The sequence below is a fragment of the Pygocentrus nattereri genome, chromosome 10, assembly GCF_015220715.1.
Source record: "Pygocentrus nattereri isolate fPygNat1 chromosome 10, fPygNat1.pri, whole genome shotgun sequence".
NCBI classification, from domain to species: domain Eukaryota; kingdom Metazoa; phylum Chordata; class Actinopteri; order Characiformes; family Serrasalmidae; genus Pygocentrus; species Pygocentrus nattereri.
In genome coordinates this window covers 43,080,013-43,104,287 of record NC_051220.1, presented here as the reverse complement: position 1 = coordinate 43,104,287, position 24,275 = coordinate 43,080,013, and the positions used below count along the sequence as shown (strand labels likewise).

General features: G+C 43.8%; 2 protein-coding genes across 10 annotated transcripts in view; both read right to left on the bottom strand.

Annotated features, from left to right (window-relative positions):
• Positions 1-1,133: 1,133 nt before the first annotated feature.
• psma6a (proteasome 20S subunit alpha 6a) lies at positions 1,134-7,303 on the bottom strand. The gene is made up of 7 exons (XM_017681852.2): positions 7,117-7,303; positions 5,660-5,754; positions 5,410-5,491; positions 5,121-5,276; positions 3,490-3,668; positions 1,935-2,029; positions 1,134-1,693 (listed from the first exon to the last, which is right to left on the bottom strand). The coding sequence occupies exons 1-7, from the start codon at positions 7,190-7,192 to the stop codon at positions 1,636-1,638; spliced, it is 741 nt and encodes a 246-aa protein (XP_017537341.1). The 5' UTR covers positions 7,193-7,303; the 3' UTR covers positions 1,134-1,635.
• Positions 7,304-9,660: 2,357 nt separating this feature from the next.
• Positions 9,661-24,275, bottom strand: part of prorp (protein only RNase P catalytic subunit) — a 47,685-nt gene continuing 33,070 nt past the window's right edge. For 8 of the 9 annotated variants that reach the window (XM_037541727.1, XM_017681862.2, XM_037541732.1 and 5 more), the window contains 3 exons: positions 12,223-12,371; positions 10,813-11,008; positions 9,661-9,863 (listed from right to left, as the gene is read on the bottom strand). In XM_037541727.1, the coding sequence (XP_037397624.1) occupies positions 9,729-9,863; positions 10,813-11,008; positions 12,223-12,371 (480 nt within the window). In that variant the 3' untranslated portion in view covers positions 9,661-9,728. Of the gene's footprint in view, positions 9,864-10,812; positions 11,009-12,210; positions 12,372-24,275 lie in introns of those variants that run through there. The other variant, XM_037541733.1, reaches the window with a different exon arrangement.

Here is a 24,275-nt window from a genome sequence, read left to right as displayed (position 1 = left end):
AGTCCTTCATCAGTGGTCACAGGACGCTGCCCACAGGACGCTGCCCACAGGACGCTGCTGGCTGGACATTTTTGGTTGGTGGACTGTTCTCAGTCCAGCAGCGACACTGATGTGTTTAAAACTCCAGCAGCACTGCTGTGTCTGATCCACTCACACCAGCACAACACACACTAACAGGCAACCACCACATCAGTGTTACTGCAGTGCTGAGAATGACCCACCACCCAAACAGTACCTGTTCTGTGAGGGTCCATGGGGGTCCTGACCACTGAAGAACAGGGTAACAGAGTATCAGAGAAACAGATGGACTACAGTCTGTAACTGTAGAACTACAGAGTGCAGCTATACGGTCAGTGGAGCTGATAAAGTGGACAGTGACTAATTAAGTCTATACAATATATTAAACATTAGGGAAGCGTTTGATTTCCTTTGTGCCACTTGGCAGACGTTACGAGTCTTGTGTGTCGGTGTCGCGTGGTGTGCTTGCCATGTGGTGATATAAACCCCAATCTGCCACGTAGAGGTGTTGCCTAACATGCTGTACCAACCACTGTCATGTACATATGTTGATTTGTCGAAAAACCCACAGGAACTTCCATGATTAGTCAGTAAAAACAGCAATTGCTGAGAGGGCTCATTTGCATATTGCAGCCTTTTATTATATCAATACTGCAAAGGGCTTCATGATAATGATTAACCATTTACTGCATTTGTATATGGCAGTTTTGCCTTTCTACATTATAAAAGTTATTTTTTTAGCTCTGGTAAACTGGATGCTTTTACAACTGTACAACGTGGTGTACTTTCATCTTGACCACATGCCTTCTTTTTACAGTCTGTACTTCTACCCAGCCACCCCCCCTCCACCCCCCACCACCACCACCACCTCCACCACAGACACACATGAATCTCTGCGAGAGGTCCGGCTACTGAAGTGCTTTCAAAAGATGGAGCTATTGTCAGACTTTAAAAGCGTTATTTTAAAATTACGCCACTTCTAACAGCAGAAACAGCTGCAGCTGAGGGTTAATGTACTGCACAGCCTTGAAGCTCCTCATAAACACCACAGCATTTGCTGGCTGATCGCTTCTGGAAATGCACCGTAGTGAAAGAAGAACGCAGCGCAGACTGGAAAAACTGCAAACAGACTTTAATGTACAGCTCTGCAGACGCGAGGGCTGAGAGACGAGTCAGCTGACTGACTCTGAATGAACAAAACAGGAAGTCACATCTTTCTGCAGTAAACCACTCCTCAGAAAAAGGCCATTCTGCCACATAAACGTTGAGAAAGAGGCTGATTTTGTAAGCAGATGAGGTAAAACACAACAGCTAATGCATGCACAACAGATGTGGAATATTCACTGACGTACGGTGGAGACTTCTGAGAAGTCCAGCAAACATGATATACAGGCCGGGCGCTACATAAAAACGGGGGAATGAAACCAGAACGTGTCCAAAAAAACACTTTTTTTATTGAAAAAATTTTTCAAAAAAAATTTGCTGCACGGAAAAGCTAAATTAACAGCAGAAAGCAAGTTTGACCTGAAATACTGAGGATATGTTGTAGTGCTTCCCACGGTCGTGTTTACAGTTTAAGCTCCGGTTTTCGCCTCCTGCAGGAAAGCGCTCTGCTCCTCAATCCCGCTCGGACAGCGCCATGAGGTGGGTGTCGATTTCGGACTCGGACAAAATTCTGAGGGGGAACAAAACAGCACGACGACAATGCATCGTAATTTCAGCGCCAGGCACGTCAATGAGATACACATCTTTGTTCCGTAAGAGGCGCAGTTTTTGTTTGATGCTATAAGTAGGTCGTGGAGTTACATGCACAGATGTGAGTATTTTTACTGAGCTTGGTTTTGTGGTTCCCTCGGAGCATAAAGTGATGTTTAAGACTGACATCCTGTTCCATTTACCCTTCACCGAGTACTCACCTGAACTGTGGCTCCTCTGTAGTAATCACCCCCACCTCCAGCTCCGACGGCTTAAAGTCAATGGACAGGACTGTGGACAGGCAGCTGACTGCAGTCTATGGGATCAGGAACAACTAAAAATATTAGAATTTATAATAATAAAACAAACGATCAGCCTCATCAGATCGTGCGGTGTTCAGGTCTGCGGGACTCGTTTTCAGTGTTTACCAAAAGGAAAAAAATATGGGATTTATTATTATTTCAACCTGGCCTTTGCTCATTTTCTGTGAAGAACATATAAAATAACCCATTTGCAGGCCCTTCACACTGTTCACTGCTGTAAGTGTGTGTGTGGGCAACATGGACAGGCTGCTGACTGGCTACAGCTGCTAAAAGAGAGCCCTACGCTGGACACTTGTGATATTTTAAACATCTGATATTTTTATCTAAATTCTTAAGGCTGTACTGATTTAAATAACCAATAATGTGGTGGGTCCACCAGACCCTATTATAGGCTTTTACTTTAATATCCTCATTTAAAGGGCTTTTATCTTAGAAAACATCCTCATTTTCCACACCTTTTTGAAACGAGTGCTCAAAGTAGTCTGTTAGCATCGTTTTAAAACATTCCCAGTCTACAGAGCCCACAAGCTGCCCGGTTTGAACTGATGTCACAATTCATTTGCATATTCAGCCCCGCCCATTCTCTGAAGTTATAAGGAGTTTCAGCTCTGCTTTTTAACTGAGGCACAGTACAGGACAGCCAGTCAGAACAGAGCTCATTTACATACATCAGCATCTTAAAGGCACATTAACAGCCTGTCTCATTCTAAGGGATAGAGAGAGGTTATAAAAATTAATTACGATACACAAATGTCAAAATTGGACCCCAGGAATGAAAATAAATACAAAAAAAATGCATATATTATTCCTCACACATTATACTTATATTATTCATACATGCATGCATTCATAATGGAGCGCACACAGTATTCACTCTACATCTACTCTGTTTACGTTCTCACTGATACTGTATATTTTGTGTGTATTTCAAATTTTTATCAGAAAAATTCTGATTCTGATTCTGATAAAACTGTGTGCCAAGCTGAGCTGCTACACTGCATTTAGAGCAGGGGTGCAAATCTCTGGCCTCACGATACGTTTACATGGTCATTCAATGCGCCATGAAGTCTCACATTTCATAAGATTACAGAATTAAGTTTGACAATAACCTGAAAACAAACAAGACTATTTACACACAAGTGGACTAGGCAATAAAACAATAAAAAACACTAATGTCTGAAAACAGTGTGAGAACTACTGAAAAAATGAGCACAAACTTTACTGAACTTTATTCTATTGAGACGGAGCTATAAAACTGGTGCAGCTGAGTCACTATGCACCAGTCGTGTTTACTTATCTTTTAATTGTTATTATGTTATTTAATTATGTTTCTCTGTTGCTTTTACTGTAAATCTGCATTTTTATTGTATGAAAGGTGCTATATGAACAAGGACCTATTACTATTATTATTATTATTATTATTATACAACCATGATTAAAAAGCATACTGTACCTCTACTGTTTGCTCAAAAGTCCAGTCTAATTTCTTCTTCACTTTCTTCTCCAGGAAGCTGGTGGCTTCTGTCTGTTTGACCCCCGCAGCAGTGGCCTTGAATCCGCAGTAATAACCTGCAGGGTCGCACTTGTAGACCTGCGGGCCGCACTCCTCGTCCACACCGACCACAATCATACCTAAGAAGAGGAAACGGACCAGCGCGCTGCTCATTCACTTCACCTGCCGCTGTTACGACACAGTCGTATGCAAAGGCTTGCCGATTTTCTCAGTGACAACAGGTCAACACGTCCTCTACGGACACACTTCTGCACATTTTAATGCACAACAGCTGTTTATTCATATATTAAAATAAACAAAACGCAGCCTGTCCAAAACTTATAGCACATTTTTATACTTCATGGATTTTTTCCAGTGTGTTAAGCTCAAATAAACAGACGCTGAGCACTAAAATCTGCAGGAAAATTCCAGAGGGCGTGTTCACTTACTGTTATATGTAATTTGAACATTTGACTATGTTTCCCTGAACTTCACCAAACTCTGTACACACATTGGCCTCTTTTAGCTGCACATAAATAAAACATTACATTAAAGGATTTAAAACAAGAAGACAAAAGTGATTACCGATACTCAATAACTGACAACTGACCTTCTTGTGGCTGATCAATACTAGTTCAATACAATATCAATACTAGAGGTGGGCGATAAGGCAAAAACAGAACTATAATAGAAGTGCAGCTGGTCAGTATTCTACACGACCGTATCCACGATATGTTCACAAACAGAAACGTATTGTGGCATCATTTACTACAGTAACGTTATATATGCGGTCATATTGCCCTGCCCTAGTCAAAACATTTCTTTGATTAGAATTTAAAACAAGTTAACACCATCATCCATATATAAAGAGCACGGCACGCCGGAGAGACTAGGGCTAAACTGTAAAGACGGATCATTTATTATATTTTTCATAAATATAGGTTAATAAATAACATCACTGTAAACCCGCTTCGGCACAGTCACTCAATCTACTGACCGGATTTAAAAAATAATTAGGAAAAAAAATGTAAAAATCAGACAAAATAATCAGAAAAAAATGAAAAACAATCAAAAAGAACCAGGCACTAGTCGCAGCCTATCGCAGTAAATCTTTATTATATTTTTAATGGTATTTTATACTCATATCTTATTTTTTTCGTTTTTATTTTTTTTCTCTAATTACATTTTATTCATTCTAAATAAGAAAAAAATCGAGTCCTGAGTGAAAATAAAGGTAATTTTTTTTAACTAAAAGAGGACTAAAATATTTGGCACTAAATCCAGTTAAACTGACAAATTTTGATGTCTTTATAATAAGGCAGTTGGTCAGTGTCACATTTTATCACAATAACGATATATGCTGTCATATTGCCCAGCCCCACCCAAAAGGCTGGGCTCTTCTGGAGAGCTTATGAATTGAAGGTGGGGGTTTGTTTTGTGAGGCGGCTGAAAGCCACGTGTACAATAGACTAACAGGTCTGTGGAGTCAAGACATTTCAAAACATAAAGAATCAACAATCAAAGCAAAACTTGACCACAGAAATAAAAACCCTGTGTCGTGCGTCCCTAACGTGAGCGTGCTGAGCACTTACAGCAGCCCAGCGGCCTCATCTCTGCGTTCTGCGTGTAAACTTGGGAGATGTCGGCAATCCGTTTGCACAGCATGTCGACTGGGATCTCGTAGCCGTACTTGTACTTCCAGTTAGCCGCTTCATACCGAGCCCTCTGGACCTGTGATCTGCTGTCAGCTTCACGTTCACACAGAACCGAAGTGTTAGGGTGACGTCTAGCACAGCACAGAGCTAAACCAGCAATAAAGAACCATGAATCTAATAATAATAACAATAATAATCTTTATTTATACAGCACTTTTCATCTTACCCGTCATGCCGGTCATCACACAGCCAATGTTTTCCGTTATTCTGAATAAATGAGTTACGGTGGAGGAATCCAGCAGTTTATCCTGAGAAATGTAAACAGACATCAGAAAACTACTGTATCGTGCAAACATCTGGCATGAGTTTGCATTACATCAGGCACGTATATTTATTAGACATGCCACAGCTGCTACGTTCATTAAAAGGACCCTAATGTGCTAGATATTAAAAACAAACACATAAACAACACTCACTGGCACTTTCTTCTGCGTGACGACGACTGCACAGTCCTTCCCACGGACAGCTACTGAAGTAAGGCCTCCCTGGTTAATGGCCTTGAAAGCATATTCTGGGGAAAAAATGGGTCAAAACGAGGCTTCGTTTTATCATCAACCAGGATCAGTAGCAGAACATGGCTGGGAATAAACTGTCGCAAATATCTGCCCACTTTTATTAAAAATAAACTTGGGAACTATATTCAGGACAACTGTGGAACACACATGGAACCAAAGGTCAGACACAGAACCATCCAGACGAGGGGTGGGAGAGGACGCTCAACACTTTATCAGAATACAAACACCATCAAGTCCCATCATCCCAACCAAAGGCACAGATACAAATCAAAGGTGGGCGATACGGCAGAAACGTAATATCATGATACTTCAGGTTTGGTTTTTTCGTTACAGGATGTGTCACAATATTTATTTGTCCCTGACGTCTAATAAGTTAGAACAGACACATAGCGCCATACTTAAACAAATACTACCAAGAATTATGATAGAAGTAGTTACTAGGCTGCACTAAATCCAATTAAAAAGGACTAATTATGCTCTCTCTCTCTCTAACCAAGTACTGATATTATCCACGAAATGCCCAGAAAAGCATACTGTGCCATATAGTGATTTACTTGACCATAACATTGATGAACATTCCCCAGCTCCAATACAAATGCAGAGCAAATCTGCTGCGCTGATAACACATTACACAGAGACAGCTACGTTATATTATGAATGCAAAATTACTGTATTATAAATATCATAAATATCTAATTGCTTCTTTTTAATATTCTCACTTGTTTTGGCACCCTAATATTATATTTTAATCACTATATGTGTACAAACACAAGGCTTAACACTACTTTTTCATTCTGATTCATTTGTATATCATCGTTTAAAAAAATTAAAAGCTGTATTAAATGAGATATTGTGCTTCTATAACATTAATATAAGACACAGCGGACAGGCGAACAGTTATATTATTGTTTTCTTAATAAGCAGTTTTTATTTTTAAATATTCTGATCTTTTTTTCGTTCTTTTAATATTTGCTAGATTTTACCAGCTTATACACCTGCTCACTAGCTGTAAAGTGTAAAATGAACAACTATATCAGGCAAGCTTGTGCGATAAAAACCAAATAAAATAAAATAAAAATAAAAACAAAAACAAACACAAACAGTTAGCTGTGATTAGCTTAGCCGGCTTGCTAACCTGCTAACAGCAGCGGCCCGCAAGCAAGAAATAAATCAAACCACAATCAAATAATAATTCAACATGAATGGAAAAACAAGGCATGGGGTCTGCAGGTGAGCCCGCGCGCTCTCGGCGATATTAGTGGAGATATTAGCGGAGATATTAGTGATAACAGCGGGGACGGAGACGGAGTGACGGAGCATTTCTGCCTCCGCGTCCAGCTAAACTCGCTCATACACACCGACTTGGTAGAGTCTTCCCTCCGGGGAAAAGATGGTGATGTGGCGGTCAAAGCCCGCACTCGAACCGCGAGACATGCCGAGGAAAAAACACACTAATAATACACTAATAATCAGAATATTAAAATTAATAATTTTACAACCAGCAGCAGCACCGACAGGGACCTTTACCAACTCCCGGAAACAGCAGCGCCTGGCATCCGGTTGGTGTTTACGTTAAATTGTATTATTAAAAACGTTTTTTAAAAAGAGTTTAAACTATAAATACTTTACATATGTGTAGATAATTTTTCCAATATTTATATACGTATTAATGCTATTTCAGAACACGCTTTAAATCCATTATTTACATCTTGCGATTAAAACTCTTTCCAGCTTTCACTGAGATTTCCACCTTAATAATATAGATTATTTATCTCTGTTTAGCTGAAAGGGGAACTCCACCCATGTTCCAACTTTCCTCCGTAATTCAGTGTTTCAGGTGTAATCAGAGAGGTTCAGACGTCTTTACAGTGGTGGTGATGGGAACCAGGCGTCGTCAATGACTACAACACAGATATAGACACTTTATTTACCATCCAGAACCACCAGAGAACCTACACGAGTCTTCTGAGCTTATATGGAATGCTGATGATGGAAAATAGTGGAAAATCTGGAATAATGAGTTTCCTTTGGTGACTATTTTGCCGCACAGCGCCCTGCATGTCTCCCTCCACCATGAATGGAGTTGAAGTTCTCTAAACTCTCATAAAACAGCGTCTCAGTCATCAGGCAGTGAATTCAGAACCAGTTCATGTAGGAACTTTCTGTAGGAGCTTTTAGAGGGACGTCTGGTTCCCATCACCACCACTGAGGACAGTTCTGACTCGGTTAGTTTATCTGAACCGCTCTGTTTACACCTGAACCAGTAAATTATGCAGAAAATTCTTGAAAAATTGGTGGAGTTCCCCCTCACTCCACTCCAGATATGCTCTATAAGGGGAATTTCCCTTTAACTAATGTTTACATGGAACACATTCATTATATACACACGCCTGTTAGACATGGACATAGACATGATGGGCCACTAAGTGTTCCTGTTGGTTCCTGATGGTTTTGTAATGTGTTTTGGCTTTTTTAATGGGTTACTATAACAGTGTAAAGGATCCTAATGGTTTAACAGGTGGTTAATCCTAATGGTTAACAATGGTTTCCTAGTGGATGTTCTACAGGAAACAAAGCTAAACCAAGTCAGTTCCCATTAGAAAGCCAAGCCATTAGGTTTTAATCTTAGTGGTTTCTAATGGTCTTTTCAGCAGGTTAAGCCTACACTCTTAAAAATGGTGGTTCTTCAAGGGTTCTTTAGTGAAGAAAATGGGTCTGTATAGAACCATGAACACTAAAAGAACCCTTTGCATGATTAAATGGTTCTTCGCATCATGGAAGCGTTCCAAAGAATGTGCTTTAGATGGTTCTCTATAGAACCTTTTGGAAAAGGTTCTATTTAGCACCAGAAAAGGTTCTTTTATTGTTACGACGTCAAGCTTGTACCAACAGACGAACCCTTTTGGGTGCTATACAGAACCATCTACAGCACATTCTCCATTAATCTGAAGAACCCTTTCGTGAATCACATAGCCATTTAATCATGCAACGGGTTCCTCAGGTGTTCAAGGTTCTATACAGACCCATTTTCTTTAGTAAAGAACCCTTGAAGAACTTTTTAAGTGTGTAGACTGAAAAGAATTTCCAAAGGTGAGTTCCCATTGACATTACAATTCAATCCAGGAACACGCTTTAAAAATACGGTTCTTCAGGGTTCTTTAGCAATGGCTATTTAGAACCATGCATTTTTTTATAGAACCATTTCAAAGGGCTGCGGGAATATATATTTTGCATAATTGTCACATTATTATTTATTTATTGAACTAAAAACGTTGTTCAGCCCTACCTGGCCCCTTGTGAAAAAGTAAGTGCCCCCTTAGCTAGTACATCAACCAGTTAACCAAACTAGACTGACTATTGGGTTCCGTTTCACTGCCACACCCAGACGTGATCACTGCCAGGCCTAGTGACTCCAAACATCACTTCAACAGAACCTGTCTGGCAGCGTGAAGCAGCTAGAAGGTCTCAAACAGCAGCGCACGATGCCACGTTCTCTGCAAGAGTCACGAAAAACCTCCCAGCCTGGAACGGGTTACAAAGCCATCGCTAAGGTTCTCGAACTCCAGTCACGTGTCCGTGCGCCACGTATTGTGAAACCTTCTTTAAGTATCATCATATACTATTTTTTCCCCATGACCCTCCCCCCTAGTGTCAGCAGCCGGTGGGCTTAAAGCAGCTGAATGCGCTCATTAGATGGACTGTCTGGATACTTTCGGATAAAATATGATGTCATCACAGTTCAGATCAGGATACACTTCTTTGACAATGGACACATTTCCCGCTCTCTTTAGTCTTCATGCAAGGCTTTTAGAATATTTAATGAACAGTAATTTAATGAGCCAAACCTCAGATTCAGTCCCACACTAATTAAAAACATGCCCACAGCACAAAAGCCCAACAGATAATCTTCTGGGTGCAGTCCATTTTTATTCATCTCCACAGTTTGTACAAGTCATACGCGAAGGAAGAGTCACTGCTGCTCTTTAGTGAGACACAGCCACCTCTGCGGCACTTCATACGTGCTTCGCTCTGCTCCGTCCTCGTCGTAGGGGACATGCCAGGCAGCGCCGGTGCTCTGAATCACTGTGTCACACCTCAGCGCCCTCTGAAAAACAAGCGTCATTCGGTTTTAGATCCAGATTGAAAGGGTAACTGTGTTTGCCTAAATTATTGGGCTTCATTTACTTTCACATAAACTGTTATAAACATGGTTATAATATTAAAACCACCTCCTCGTTTCTACCCTCACTGTCCACTTTATCAGCTCCACTGACCGTATAGCTGCACTCTGTAGTTCTACAGTTACAGACTGTAGTCCATCTGTTTCTCTGATACTCTGTTACCCTGTTCTTCAGTGGTCAGGACCCCCATGGACCCTCACAGAGCAGGTACTGTTTGGGTGGTGGGTCATTCTCAGCACTGCAGTAACACTGATGTGGTGGTGGTGTGTTAGTATGTGTTGCGCTGGTGCGAGTGGATCAGACACAGCAGTGCTGCTGGAGTTTTTAAACACTGTGTCCACTCACTGTCCACTCTATTAGACACTCCTAACTTGTCGGTCGACCTTGTAGATGTAAAGTCAGAGATGACAGCTCATCTGCTGCTGCACAGTTTGTGTTGGTCATCCTCTAGTCCTTCATCAGTGGACACAGGACGCTGCCCACAGGACGCCGCCCACAGGACGCTGCCCACAGGACGCTGCCCACAGGACGCTGCTGGCTGGATGTTTTTAGTTTGTGGACTCAGTCCAGCAGAGACACTGAGGTGTTTAAAAACTCCAGCAGCACTGCTGTGTCTGATCCACTCACACCAGCACAACACACACTAACACACCACCACCACGTCAGTGTTACTGCAGTGCTGAGAATGACCCACCACCCAAACAGTACCTGCTCTGTGAGGGTCCATGGGGGTCCTGACCACTGAAGAACAGGGTAACAGAGTATCAGAGAAACAGATGGACTCCAGTCTGTAACTGTAGAACTACAGAGTGCAGCTATACGGTCAGTGGAGCTGATAATTCTGTGTTTTCTCTGGTTTGTGTTCACACCCACCTGAAACCGAACCTTCTTTCCAGGAACGTACCCCTGGACCACCAGCTGGTGCCCACGCTGCCACTTAAAGAAGAGGCGTCTGGTGGCGCCGTCGGGAAGACACGCCTTGTGGTCCCTCATCAGATCACGACTCACGAAGTTACAGTGGTTCCCAGAATGCAGCGCAGCGTATAGCAGGAAAGGGTCATCTTCCGAGCTGAGATCGGGAAAAAGGAAACGGATCAGTCAGCAGAAACAGCTGGAACAGTTCAGCCCAGTGACGACATGAGCAGCTCCTCAGGATGACGCAGACAGGGAAGTGGATATGGGTCAGCAGCCCGTTTCCATACAGTGCAGCTGCGCGGATGTAACTTGAGGTCCAACTTAATCAACTGTGTCAATTTAGGAGATCCAGAAAATTTCTCACTAACCAACAGACCAGCAGAAATGCTCCGAACAGCTTGGAATGAAATCTCTCTATACTGACATGCATTAACAGTTAACCCTGTACTGCACGGCGTTGCCATATGGCAACAATCACTCTCTCAATTTTACCAAAAATCAGACATAAAACCTGTTTTCCTATTTAACTGTGGAAAAAAAAACGTCTTTTATTTTGAAAGAACAAATATTTCATGACATCACATGAGCAGGAATTCTCATTCTGATGTTGTTATAAACGTACGTTCCAAATACCAACTAAAGCTGTATTCAGTTCCAGTATTTGTAAATACTGGTCGTACATTTCACTGAGCAGGAGTTGTTTAGTGGTGTTTTCAATAAAAGGATGTTTTTAGAGAAAAATGACATTTTATGCTGCTTTTTAAAAATTGTATTTTATTTTATGGTGCTACGGTACGACTGCACATTGTTGCCGTATGGCAACAATTTACCAAATACCCCACTTAAAAAAAAAGGCTTTTTTTCAAATATTTCCTTTATGTAAGTGACTTTAAATAACAAAAACACATTAAAACATTTTTAACATGTGCAAGTAATAATTCACCAATAGAGGGTTGCGTTTTTTCCCTGTCCTGTCAGGTTCTTGTTTTGGAGATGACAAACTGATCATGATACTTTTAAAAAGGCCATTTTAGACATCGCTGTGATGCTGTGTGTGTGTGTGTGTGTGTGTGTACATATATATATATATATATACATACATACATACATACATACATACATAGGTGTGGGTGTATATATATATATATATATATATATGTGTGTGTGTGTGTACGTGTATATATATGAGTGAGTGTGAGTGTGTGTGTGTGTGTGTGTGTGTGTGTGTATATTTATATATATATATATATATATATATATATATATATATATATATATATGTATGTATGTGTGTGTGTGTACGTGTATATATATGAGTGAGTGTGTGTGTGTGTGTGTGTATATACGTTCACTCACATGTTCACTCACATGTTCTCGGTGAAGAAGCAGAGGGATCTCTGTCTGATCTGATGGATGTCGTGTCTGTCCCAGTTCCAGGAGGGACGCAGCATGTGTTTCCGTCCGAGTACGAGGACGTTCAGACCCTGATCCCGCAGCTCCGAGACCACCGCCAACAACTAACAACAGACAGAGGACAACGATATCAGTGACAGACCCTGACGACCACAGCTCGGCCTGAACTCATGTGAAACCCCACCTCTGCAACAGTGCTAACTTCTGCTAGCCACCCTATGGGATTCTAGTAGTTTGTTAGCACTAGGCTAACAGCAATTCAAATGAACATTAAAGCTTAGAACAGACGTTATATGAGATGTATGTACACTATATTTCATTATACGTCTTTATGGACCTGCTTTGTGCACTGGTGTGCAGTCATGTTGGAGCAGGAAGGGGCCGTCCCCAAACTGTTCCCACAAAGTTGGGAGCGTGAAATTGTCCAGAATCTCTTGGTGCTGAAGATTTAAGAGTTTTTAGTTCCCAGAAATAATCAGGCCTTCCTCTTGATTCTGACTGATATACAGTCCAGGGCTGGGCCACTCTCGCTACCACTGATCTTACACAAAAATACCATCATGAATATTAATGTTAACCGGCACATCTACAGTGTACAAAATATGTGCTTGATGTAAGCAGCTGTTGCTATATCATTTTATTCATTTATTTACTTATTTATTATTATATTTTTATGACATTTTTATTTTGAGAGTCAGAGTCAAGTCTCGAGTCTGAGGCGAGAGCCCTAGTCGACACTCATGTCTCTGAGGCGAGAGTCCGAGTCGACACTCATGTCTCTGAGGCGAGAGTCCGAGTCGAGTCTCTGAGGCGAGAGCCCAAGTCGAGACTCATGTCTCTGGAGTGAGAGCCCTAGTCAAGACTCAGGTCTCTGAGGCGAGAGCCCGAGTCGAGTCTCTGAGGCGAGAGCCCGAGTCGAGTCTCTGAGGCGAGAGCCCGAGTCGAGTCTCTGAGGCGAGAGCCCGAGTCGAGTCTCTGAGGCGAGAGCCCGAGTCAAGTCTCTGAGGCGAGAGCCTGAGTCGAGTCTCTGAGGCGAGAGCCCTAGTCGAGTCTCTGAGGCGAGAGCCCGAGTCGAGACTCATGTCTCTGAGGCGAGAGCCCAAGTCGAGACTCATGCCTCTGAGGCGAGAGACCTAGTCGAGACTCATGTCTCTGAGGCGAGAGCCCAAGTCGAGTCTCTGAGGCAAGAGTCCGAGTCGAGACTCATGTCTCTGAGGCAAGAGTCCGAGTCGAGACTCATGTCTCTGAGGCGAGAGTCCGAGTCGAGACTCATGTCTCTGAGGCGAGAGTCCGAGTCGAGACTCGTGTCTCTGAGGCGAGAGCCCGAGTCGAGTATCTGAGGCGAGAGCCCGAGTCGTGTCTCTGAGGCGAGAGCCCTAGTCAAGACTCATGTCTCTGAGGCGAGAGCCCGAGTCGAGTCTCTGAGGCGAGAGCCCGAGTCGAGTGTCTGAGGCGAGAGCCCGAGTCGAGTGTCTGAGGCGAGAGCCCGAGTCGACACCCATGTCTCTGAGGCGAGAGTCCGAGTCGAGTCTCTGAGGCGAGAGCCCGAGTCGAGACTCATGTCTCTGAGGCGAGAGCCCGAGTCGAGTCTCTGAGGCGAGAGCCCGAGTCGAGTCTCTGAGGCGAGAGCCCGAGTCGAGTCTCTGAGGCGAGAGCCCGAGTCAAGTCTCTGAGGCGAGAGCCTGAGTCGAGTCTCTGAGGCGAGAGCCCGAGTCAAGACTCATGTCTCTGAGGCAAGAGTCCGAGTCGAGACTCATGTCTCTGAGGCGAGAGTCCGAGTCGAGACTCATGTCTCTGAGGCAAGAGCCCGAGTCGAGTATCTGAGGCGAGAGCCCGAGTCGTGTCTCTGAGGCAAGAGCCCTAGTCAAGACTCATGTCTCTGAGGCGAGAGCCCGAGTCGAGTCTCTGAGGCGAGAGCCCGAGTCAAGACTCGTATCTCTGAGGCGAGAGTCCGAGTCGAGTCTCGAGTCTCCGAAGTCCGAGTCGAGTTTTGACCAAATCTGAGAGAAGGACCTCAGACTCCAGAGTCTGAATGAAGGGAACCCCATTCATTTCAGAAGGAAGTCTAAAGTCTCTGGACATGCAGTGAATGTCAGTGACGGTAAAACTCCGTGCGGCGTTTATTTAGATCCACACTGCGGACCTACGAGTGGGTCCAGCCGTCTGAGCAGCTTCGCTCCATGTGGATGTTTGTTGTGAATGAAAAGGCGTCCATTCATCTCCGTCCTCGTCGCTGAGGTGAGCTCATCACGGGTTCAGTCTGAGAGGAATTCCCCGCCGGCGTGACTGATGACTCGGAGTCTGATGGCACATCAGCTGGAGGAAAATTATTCACGCTCGCATTGTTTTAACCTGCTAGCGTGTCGCCCACTCGCACACAGAGCATGAGGGGGGAGGTTCCTGCTAAACAGGAAGTTGTGTCTTTGCAACAAAAGGTAGACGGCTGAGTGAGGAAGCGCTCAGCTGGCTCCAACTTCAGCGCCGTGAGCTAAAAAAAACCCAGCAGGCTTCACAGGAACCGGCTGGAATGTCGCAATTTGCATGCATGTCCGCACAAGGAATAAAAATAACCTTCCTGCAGGTGGGAATTCGCATAATTAGAAGAGATTATTTATTAAAGGTCACTCGACATTTTCATCACGTCATGAAATCGGCGCATTGAGATTTTCTGTACATCTGTAAAATATTTAGCACTTTCACTTCTGCTACATTATAACTGCATTTCACGGTCTGTCTGCCTGTCTGTCTGCCTGTCTATCATCATCATAATCTCTCTATTCACCTGTCTATCTATCTATACCGATAGATCTGTCTGTCTGTCTATCCGTCTGTCTGTCGGTCTATCTGTTTGATTATCTGTCTATTCATCTGGCTTTCTATCTATACCGATAGATCTGTCTGTCTATCCGTCTGTCAGTCGGTCTATCTATCTGTTTGTTTATCTGTCTGTCTATCCGTCTGTCAGTCGGTCTATCTATCTGTTTGTTTATCTGTCTGTCTATCCGTCTGTCAGTCGGTCTATCTATCTGTTTGTTTATCTGTCTGTCTATTCATCTGTCAGTCGGTCTATCTATCTGTTTGTTTATCTGTCTGTCTATTCATCTGTCTTTCTATCTATCCACGAAGGTGGTTCACCCAAGGTGAGGCTTTGCATTACACTTCGGTTGTACGGACCCTTGCGAACTCCCCAAATGCAGGAATCTCGACTGCTTTCTTCAGGGGGCAGTCGTGGGCTGGAGGTCAGGGAACCTGCCCTGTGACCGGAAGGTCGCCGGTTCGATCCCCAGAGCCGACAGTACGTGACTGAGGTGTCCTTGAGCAAGACACCTAACCCCCAACTGCTCCCCGGGTGCTGTGGATTGGGCTGCCCACAGGTGAAATTTGCCTGTTTGTGGGACTAATAAGGGTCACTTAATTAAAAAAAAGCAATTAAATGAACGTGTCTGTGTCGTGTTGCATGTAAAGTTGCTAATACTGCATTCATTGCGAGTTACACCGCTGACGAGCTTCGTGGGACAGTCAGGATTTTAGCCCAATTTCTCGGGAATATAAAGAGATTCCACAGAACGTGGACTTCCCAGAGTTAGTCTTTCTTCCTGTGAGACACAAGAAACAGCTCAAAACCACCTTTCTGGGTTCTTTTGGCATGTTCTAAGTTCCTGGACAGGGGAGATTCTGCAAATTTTAGTGCACGGTTCCTATTAATTTGCTGAGTTTAACACAAACAAAGTATAAAATGTGCCCCAACTGTAGAAATGCACAAAACCTTTTTGGAGCATTTCTGTTGCTCATTTTCAAATTCTGTAAAAAAAGTTCAAAATTACAAAAAAAAAAAACAACATTTAGCCCCCCTTAAAGGGGAATTCCACCATTTTTTCAAAATTCCTCCATAACTCGGTGTGTGAGGTGTAAACAGAGATTCAGAGGGTTTGGTGTGAAATGGTTCAGACGTCTTTACAGTGGTGGTGACGGGAACCAGGCGTCGCCATGACTACAACACAGATATAGACACTTTATTTACCATCCAGAACCACCAGAGAACCTACACGAGTCTTCTTTGGGGACTCACAGCACCACGGATGGATTAAAATAAATGGATTAAAAACAAAACTTTATCAGAAAACAGCGTCTCAGACATCAGACCGCATATAAATAACCATTGGGTGTAGGAACTTTCTGTGAGGAGCTTTTAGAGGGGGACGTCTGGTTCCTATCACCACCACTGTGAATGGTTCTGACTCGGTGAGTTTATCTAGAACAGAGCGTTTCACACCGAACCGACTCTGTTTACATATTAACAGTTTAATTATGTAGAATTGTGGTAAAAATCAGTGGAGTTTCCCTTCACTTCACTCCAGATATACTGAATAAATGTCATTTAAAAGGGCCCGGTGCTCTATATAAGGCACATCATGCACATGTGAGCGAGTCACAGATCACATTCAGCAGAGTTACACCGTCCCTACAGCTCAGGGAAGCTCTGGAAACAAGCGACCAGGCGCTAATCACAGCAGCTACAAACCAACACCTTACTACATCCGCAGAGCCGACCACGTCTGTGAAAGTGAAACTGACTCGAGTACAACAACAGGCAGTGTACCCGCCCACACTCTTAACAAAGTTCTCCAAGGGTTCTTTCATCAAGACCACCCCAAACTGGTCCCAACGCTGTCCAGAAACCTGGCACTGGCTTTAGACTAAACTCGCTGGGATCCACTCAGGTTCTCATTTTAACAGGGACTAGAAAACAAGATCGTATTAGGCCAGTTCCAGCATCACTGAACCAGCTGCCTTTAGAGTCCACTATAAAACTTTACTGCTAGTTTTAAAACTGTGGGCCACTTCTAGTCTTCATAACTTCAGAACAGTTTAAGATAAAAACATGAGCCACACATCAGGACATTCAGCAGACCCGCGACTAACTGGCAAGCATGGCGTTATCGAGCTGTGACGTCAGCGTCAGTGAGTAACTCAGCTCGGAACATCACCTGAAATCCTGATATTATTGCTCCGCTGCCTGGCCTTCATATTCCAACAAAGGGTTAAAACAGCGACATGATTCACCATCAGACTCTGACCCACCATCCAGACTGATTTCATCCACCTGTGGCCGTCCATCAGCCGGAGATCAGCCCCAAAATCACCCAAACCCACACTGGGTGCCCCCAATGTCACCGGGGTGTCCCTGAGGGTGCACACACCACGGCTTGGGAAGCCCAGCTGTAGAGGACGTGTTCACTCACTTCCACTTCCAACAGCAGCATGGCGTTTGACCAGGAGCGCCCAAACTTTTGCATTTGACCGAACGCGAATGAAATAATTCTACGGCATCAAACTCTAGTTTTAAGACTGTAACCCAGCTAAACTCTGTACTGCAACACTTACAACAAATGACTAACATCTCGGCTTTTCTGAAACACGGCGCACAAACACTGAGCTCATGTTCTGATCTTCTCCACTTTAAAGCCCCTCAACGTTTCACTCGGTTACGCCACTGACGCGCGTCTTGTGACAGTCAGTATTTTAGCCAAATGTATCAGAAATACAGACATTTCACTGCGTGGACTTCCCAGAGTTGGTCTTTCTTCCTGAAAAATATTCACACAAGAAGTAATTCTGAGACCTTCCTGTTTTTAACAGCCTTTTCATGATTCTGTGACACTGACACGGTTGACTCATCCTCTACAGGGAGCACGCTTAAGGATTTACAATTTGTCTGCAAGTCTTAGTGCAGTTTCTATTCATCTATCAAAAAAACAAGTATAAAATGTGCCATTACTGTTACACAGGTAACATCTATCCATCTCTACCGGTCAGGCGTGACATCATGACCACCTCCTCGTTCCTGCGCTCACTGTCCACTTTATCAGCTCCACTGACCGTTACAGACTGTAGTCCATCTGTTTCTCTGATACTCTGTTACCCTGTTCTTCAGTGGTCAGGACCCCCATGGACCCTCACAGAGCAGGTACTGTTTGGGTGGTGGGTCATTCTCAGCACTGCAGTGACACTGACTTGGTGGTGGTGTGTTAGTGTGTGTTGCGCTGGTCTGAGTGGATCAGACACAGCAGTGTCTGCTGGAGGTTTTAAACACCTCAGCGTCTCTGCTGGACTGAGAATAGTCCACAGTCTGACTCACTGTCTGTCTGTCTGTCTGACTGTCTGACTGACTGTCTGACTGACTGTCTGTCTGACCTTTATAAAGTGCTACATCTGCCGTCAGCCACTGTTTACATTTACTCTCCTTCACAGAGTCAGAACTGGACGTTTGAATCCCAGGAGCTGATCATACAGCAGGAGGACGAGCCGTGCATTCCATAATTGCTCCATTCAGTTACAAAATCCAGATCTACTTCTTGCGGAACGCTGTAATCCACAAACAAGTCAGGAAGCTCGGCATTCGGCGCGGAAACTCCAGGATTACAGCTGACGTTTATTTCATCAGCTGGGAGAAAACAGCGTGAGAAACAGGGAAGATGTTAAACCAAACAAACTGACCTTCACGAAAAGCACAGAGCAGAAGTTTTCCCTCAGAGCTGTTTCAGCTGACGGTCCCACAAGCTGCTACAGCAGAAGGAGAGCGACGGGAACGCTGTGCTATGAGCAGACAGCACAGGTTGGATAATGTGCTGTAGATGATCCTGGTTCTTTAATAAAAAAAGAACCAGAGAGCAATAAACACTCAAAGACCTCTGTGTAATTAAAGATTAAAAAGGTTCTTTAGATTGATGGAGAGTGTGCTCTAGATGGCTCTATATAGAACCATTCTGAAAAGAGTTCTATTTCACACCCAAAAGGGTTCTTCTACTTTTACAAGTTTGACATCATAACAATAGAAGAACCCTTATGGATGCTATACAGAACTCTTTTCAAAAAGGCTCTATACTAGAACCGTCTACGGCAAATTCTTAAGAACCTTTTCGTGATGCAAAATCCTTTAATCATGTAAATGGTTCTTTATAGAGGCAATTTCTCTACTGAAGAACCCTGGAAGAACCATCTTTTTCAGGAGTCTAGAACTTTGAAAGTAATAAGCACCACGGTACTTTCTAAATGAACATTTATATTGTCCAAAATATCATATTGGAATATTTTCAGCGACATTAAAGGGACTGATTATTAACCCATTTTTTTTTTTAAATGTCTGTATAATTCAGTGATTCAGACGTCTTTACAGTGGTGGTGATGGGAACCAGGCGTGGCCCCCATGGACCCTCACACAGCAGGTACTATTTTGAGTGGAGGGTCGGAAAGTGTCATATTTAAGTGAGTTCTCTGTACAAAATCGGTTATTTTTACTCAGCAAAACACGCAATTTGACCCGAGGTGTTCAACTGTATATTGCATTTAGCCTACAGCAGTTTAGCCCCGCCCATCCAGCCTATAGCAGTTTAGCCCCACCCATCCAGCCTACAGCAGTTTAGCCCCGCCCATCCAGCCTACAGCATGTTTAGCCCTGCCCATCCAGCCTACAGCAGTTTAGCCCCACCCATCCAGCCAACAGCAGTTTAGCCCCCCTCATCCAGCCTACAGCAGTTTAGCCCCACCCATCCAGCCTACAGCATGTTTAGCCCCACCCATCCAGCCTACAGCATGTTTAGCCCCACCCATCCAGCCTACAGCATGTTTAGCCCCCCCTCATCCAGCCTACAGCAGTTTAGCCCCACCCATCCAGCCTACAGCAGTTTAGCCCCACCCATCCAGCCTACAGCATGTTTAGCCCCCCCTCATCCAGCCTACAGCAGTTTAGCCCCACCCATCCAGCCTACAGCAGTTTAGCCCCACCCATCCAGCCTACAGCATGTTTAGCCCCACCCATCCAGCCTACAGCATGTTTAGCCCCACCCATCCAGCCTACAGCATGTTTAGCCCCACCCATCCAGCCTACAGCATGTTTAGCCCCCCCTCATCCAGCCTACAGCAGTTTAGCCCCACCCATCCAGCCTACAGCATGTTTAGACAGGCACCAACAGCTGAAACCTGAAAAGCTCTAAGAATGCTGAGAAGCTTTTATGGGCACAAGACTCTTTGATCTGCAGGTCTGACTCAAATGAACTGAACTCAGCTAAATAACTAAAGATTACACAAGGAATATTATCCAGTACCACATTTTTATTAGTAATTTTAACAATTCAGGAAGGTAAACAAAAAAGTAAGTTCAATTATTACGGGACTATTTTGCCTCACAACACCCTACGTGTTTCCCTCCACTATGAATGACTGTAGAAAAGAAAAGAAGGTCAAAATTTTATCTTGAAACTACGTCAACAGCGTCTCAGTCATCAGGCAGTGAGTTCAGAACCAGTTCATGTAGGAACCGTGAGGAGCTTTTAGAGGGAGACGTCTGGTTCCCATCACCACCACTGTGAACGGTTCTGACTCAGTCAGTTTAACTAGAACAGAGCGTTTCTCACCAAACCGCTCAGAACCGCTCTGTTTACATCTTAACCAGTTAATTATGCAGACATTTGGAGAGATGGGTGGAATTTCCCTTCATAAATGTATATATTTCTAACATAAACCAGTCTTATGAGGTAAATGCCTGACCCTGTGCTTCCGCTGCTCTTTCACTCACTGAGATCTGCTGACTGAGGATCAGCAGGTGTGACCTTTTCTGCTAACTCATCGTAAGGAAGTAGACTGTGAGCTGGAAAACACCGCGGCCTGTTTAACAAGCGAACTTTAACCTCCGGCTCTTCTCTGAGCTCTTCCTTATGCAGCTCTGAGTACAGCGGAATGACTTTTCCTTTCCGTTTACTGCACAGGCCTCTCCTCACGCCTCTCTCGCTCCGAGCTTCCCTCTGAGGGTCCGGCTCTTACCGGCAAACTCGAGTCTGACGTCGTTAAATCGGCTTCCGCTGTGTCGCCGCGGTCTCGTGTCAATGGGCCACATTCATAACCGCGCTCATGGTGAGACTTCTGGCCTGGAAACACGATGATCGTATGAATGAGGACAAACCTGAGAACGTTAAAGGGCCCATATAGTGGAAACCTGAACCTTCCTCACTACTCTGAAACAGGAGAATGATGTAGTTTGTAAACACCGTTAAAGCTTCACTCCTCGGCACATGAGCTCCATATATGGAAACTAAGCTGCAAAGGCAGCCTGTCTGGAATGAACTGCTTTTTGTGATGTCACAACAACCAACCAGTTATTAAAGTTAACTGAAAGCCACCAAAATAAAATGATCAGTGACAAAATGTGCTTGTTAACTGTAATAAAAAGTAAAAAAAAAAGACATTTAAAAACACAAAAATTTAAATCCGCTGCAAAACTAGCTAAAAATAAATTTACTGAGAAAAAACAAGCTTTTTTCATTTTTCAGAGAGTTTAGAAGTGGAGCTTGTCTGTTTGGTCTTTAAGGAAAGCTGGGCTCAGTCAGTTGTTGTGTTGATATTCTGCTATCACAGCGTTCGTCAGAACACTAAACACTAAAACTGAAACTGCACCACAGTTAGTATTGTTCAGAAAATAAAACAAACTGTTAACTAACTAAAAACTAAACTAAATCAAAAGCCAAAATGAAGAACTCGAATAACCCTGAAACACATTCACATGAAAAGTCTACCAAACTGCACAGCTGCACATTTTAATGCACACTGATAAATTTAACATACCAGAAAAACGACGACAGTTTAGCCCCACCCATTCAGCCTACAGCAATTTAGCCCCGCCCATTCAGCCTGCAGCAGTTAAGCTCCACCCATTCAGCTACAGCCGTTTAGCCCCGCCCATTCAGTCTACAGCAGTTTAGCCCCGCCCATTCAGCATACAGCAGTTAAGCTCCACCCATTCAGCCTGCAGCAGTTTAGCCCACCCATTCAACCTACAGCAGTTAAGCTCCATCCATTCAGCTACAGCAGTGTAGCCCCGCCCATTCAGCCTACAGCAGTTTAGCCCCACCCATTCAGCCTACAGCATTTTAGCCCCGCCCATTCAGCCTACAACAGTTTAGCCCCGCCCATTCAGCCTACAGCAGTTTAGCCCCGCCCATTCAGCCTGCAGCAGTTAAGCTCCACCCATTCAGCCTGCAGCAGTTAAGCTCCACCCATTCAGCTACAGCAGTTTAGCCCCACCCATTCAGCATACAGCAGTTTAGCCCCACCCACTCAGCCTACAGCAGTTAAGCTCCACCCATTCAGCTACAGCAGTTAAGCTCCTCTTATGCATGCCAAGACAGAGTGTCAGCCTCCGACTGCCTTTTGAATGAGACACAATAAAAGGGCAACCAGTTAGAACAGAGCTCATTTACATATGCCAGTCTTAAAGGCACAGCCTGTTTAATCGTTAGGATCAAGACAGGTTTAAACATTTAATGTAAAAATGAATGGATTGTTTATGGTATATAACAGCAAACAAAGGTCAGAAATGGACAAAATAAACAAAATAAAGTAAAAATGAACAAACTGCACATCGCATCTGTAACACGCCTGCACATATTAATGCATCGCTCACTACTGACCTTCCGAGAGATACGGTCTACTGTACGCTCAACACTTCCGCTGCGACCGGGAAAAAATCCTTATTACTGTCATAATAAAGAATCTGGTTCTGATATGAAGTTACTGTGCGCTGCAACACGAACCCAAACAAGTGTTACAAGTTACCCTGAGAGTGAAAGAAAAGATCAACGTAGGAAACGGGCCCTTTGAAATATGGGCCACTGTAACACCACCAGAGCAAAACCACAGCGGAGACAACACTCAACCCGCTGGCCCAGACGCTCGCGTCACTCAGCGCCACAAAAGGCATGATTTAAACATTCTTTACTCATATCAGGACATCAGCGCGTGTGAAGTCCCCGCGCTCGTCTGCGGCGATTCAGCCGGGCGTGTTTGACGAAGGAAACAAACATGAAGATCAAAGCTAAATGATACGAGAGCAGAGGAAACAATAAAACCACACACTCAAAAAAGATGCGTCCTTTAGGGATCTTCAGTAAAGACAGTGGTGCTTTATAGAACCACGGACGCTCAAAGTACCGTTTGCATGATTAAATGGTTCTTTGCACCATGACAGGGTTCTTCGAACTGATGGAGAACGTGCTGTAGAGGGCTATGCATAAACCCTTCTGAAAGGGTTCTTCTACTGCAACCAGCTTGGCATCCCTTTTCAAAAAGGTTCTATACAGAACCATCTACAGCGTGTTCTCCATCAGTCTGAAGAACCATTGTGTGATGCAAAAAAAAACACCTAATCATAATCAGCAAAGGGTTCTTCAGATTGGGAATGTGCTGCAGATGGTTCTGTACAGAACCTTTCTGAAAGCGTTCTTATACAAAAGCATGTTTGCTGAAACTCGGCCTGTCGTCTTACAGCTCTGTAAAAAGTCTGACTGTGTTAAATATTAAGCTTTAAAGGTGATTAAATAGGGAGTATTTTAATTAGTGCGCTCTTAATCACAACATGAACATTAACTTCATTCATTCATCCACCTTTTTTCTCTTGTTTCTCCCAAAATGAGTCAATTCGGCTCATTAGAGTCTCATTTCTGATATAAAACAAAGCCTCACGTGGCCTTTAGACTGACCGGCTACACTGACCAGCTGGGACAGTCTGTTACAGTAGCTGTCTCTGTCTGACTAAAGGAAACTTACACATAAACTGACCTCTGAACTGGACACAATGTCTGCTGGCCTTTGTACTTAATCTGCAGAGCTTTTTCGAATAAGAAAAAGATGATTTGTCCTAAAATAAGAAAGAAATGTCATTAAAAAATGTGACTTTCTGATAATGCAGAGACTCTGACACTCATGTTTTTAATCAAACAATCCGTCTAAATTATTCGTGTTCTTTAAAAAATGTTGCTTGTTTTTATGTTTTGCCACATAGAACCTTAAACTCCAATCAGAAAGTGAGTTCTCGGGTTAAAAGGTTCTCTCTGCATTTGACCTGTTCGAACATTTCGAATATATTTAGGGTGTCTGTCACTGTCGCCTCACAGCGAGGAGGGCCTGGGTTCGATTCCCCGGCCGGGTGACCGGGGTCCTCTCTGTGTGGAGTTTGC

Coding starts and splice junctions, on each gene's coding strand:
- psma6a (XM_017681852.2), bottom strand. CDS start 7,192: ATGTCTCGCGGTTCGAGTGCGGGCTTTGACCGCCACATCACCATCTTT. Junction 5,755..7,116: donor GGGAAGACTCTACCAAGTCG/GTGTGTATGAGC, acceptor TTTTTTCCCCAG/AATATGCTTTCAAGGCCATT. Junction 1,694..1,934: donor ACAGAGGAGCCACAGTTCAG/GTGAGTACTCGG, acceptor GTTCCCCCTCAG/AATTTTGTCCGAGTCCGAAA.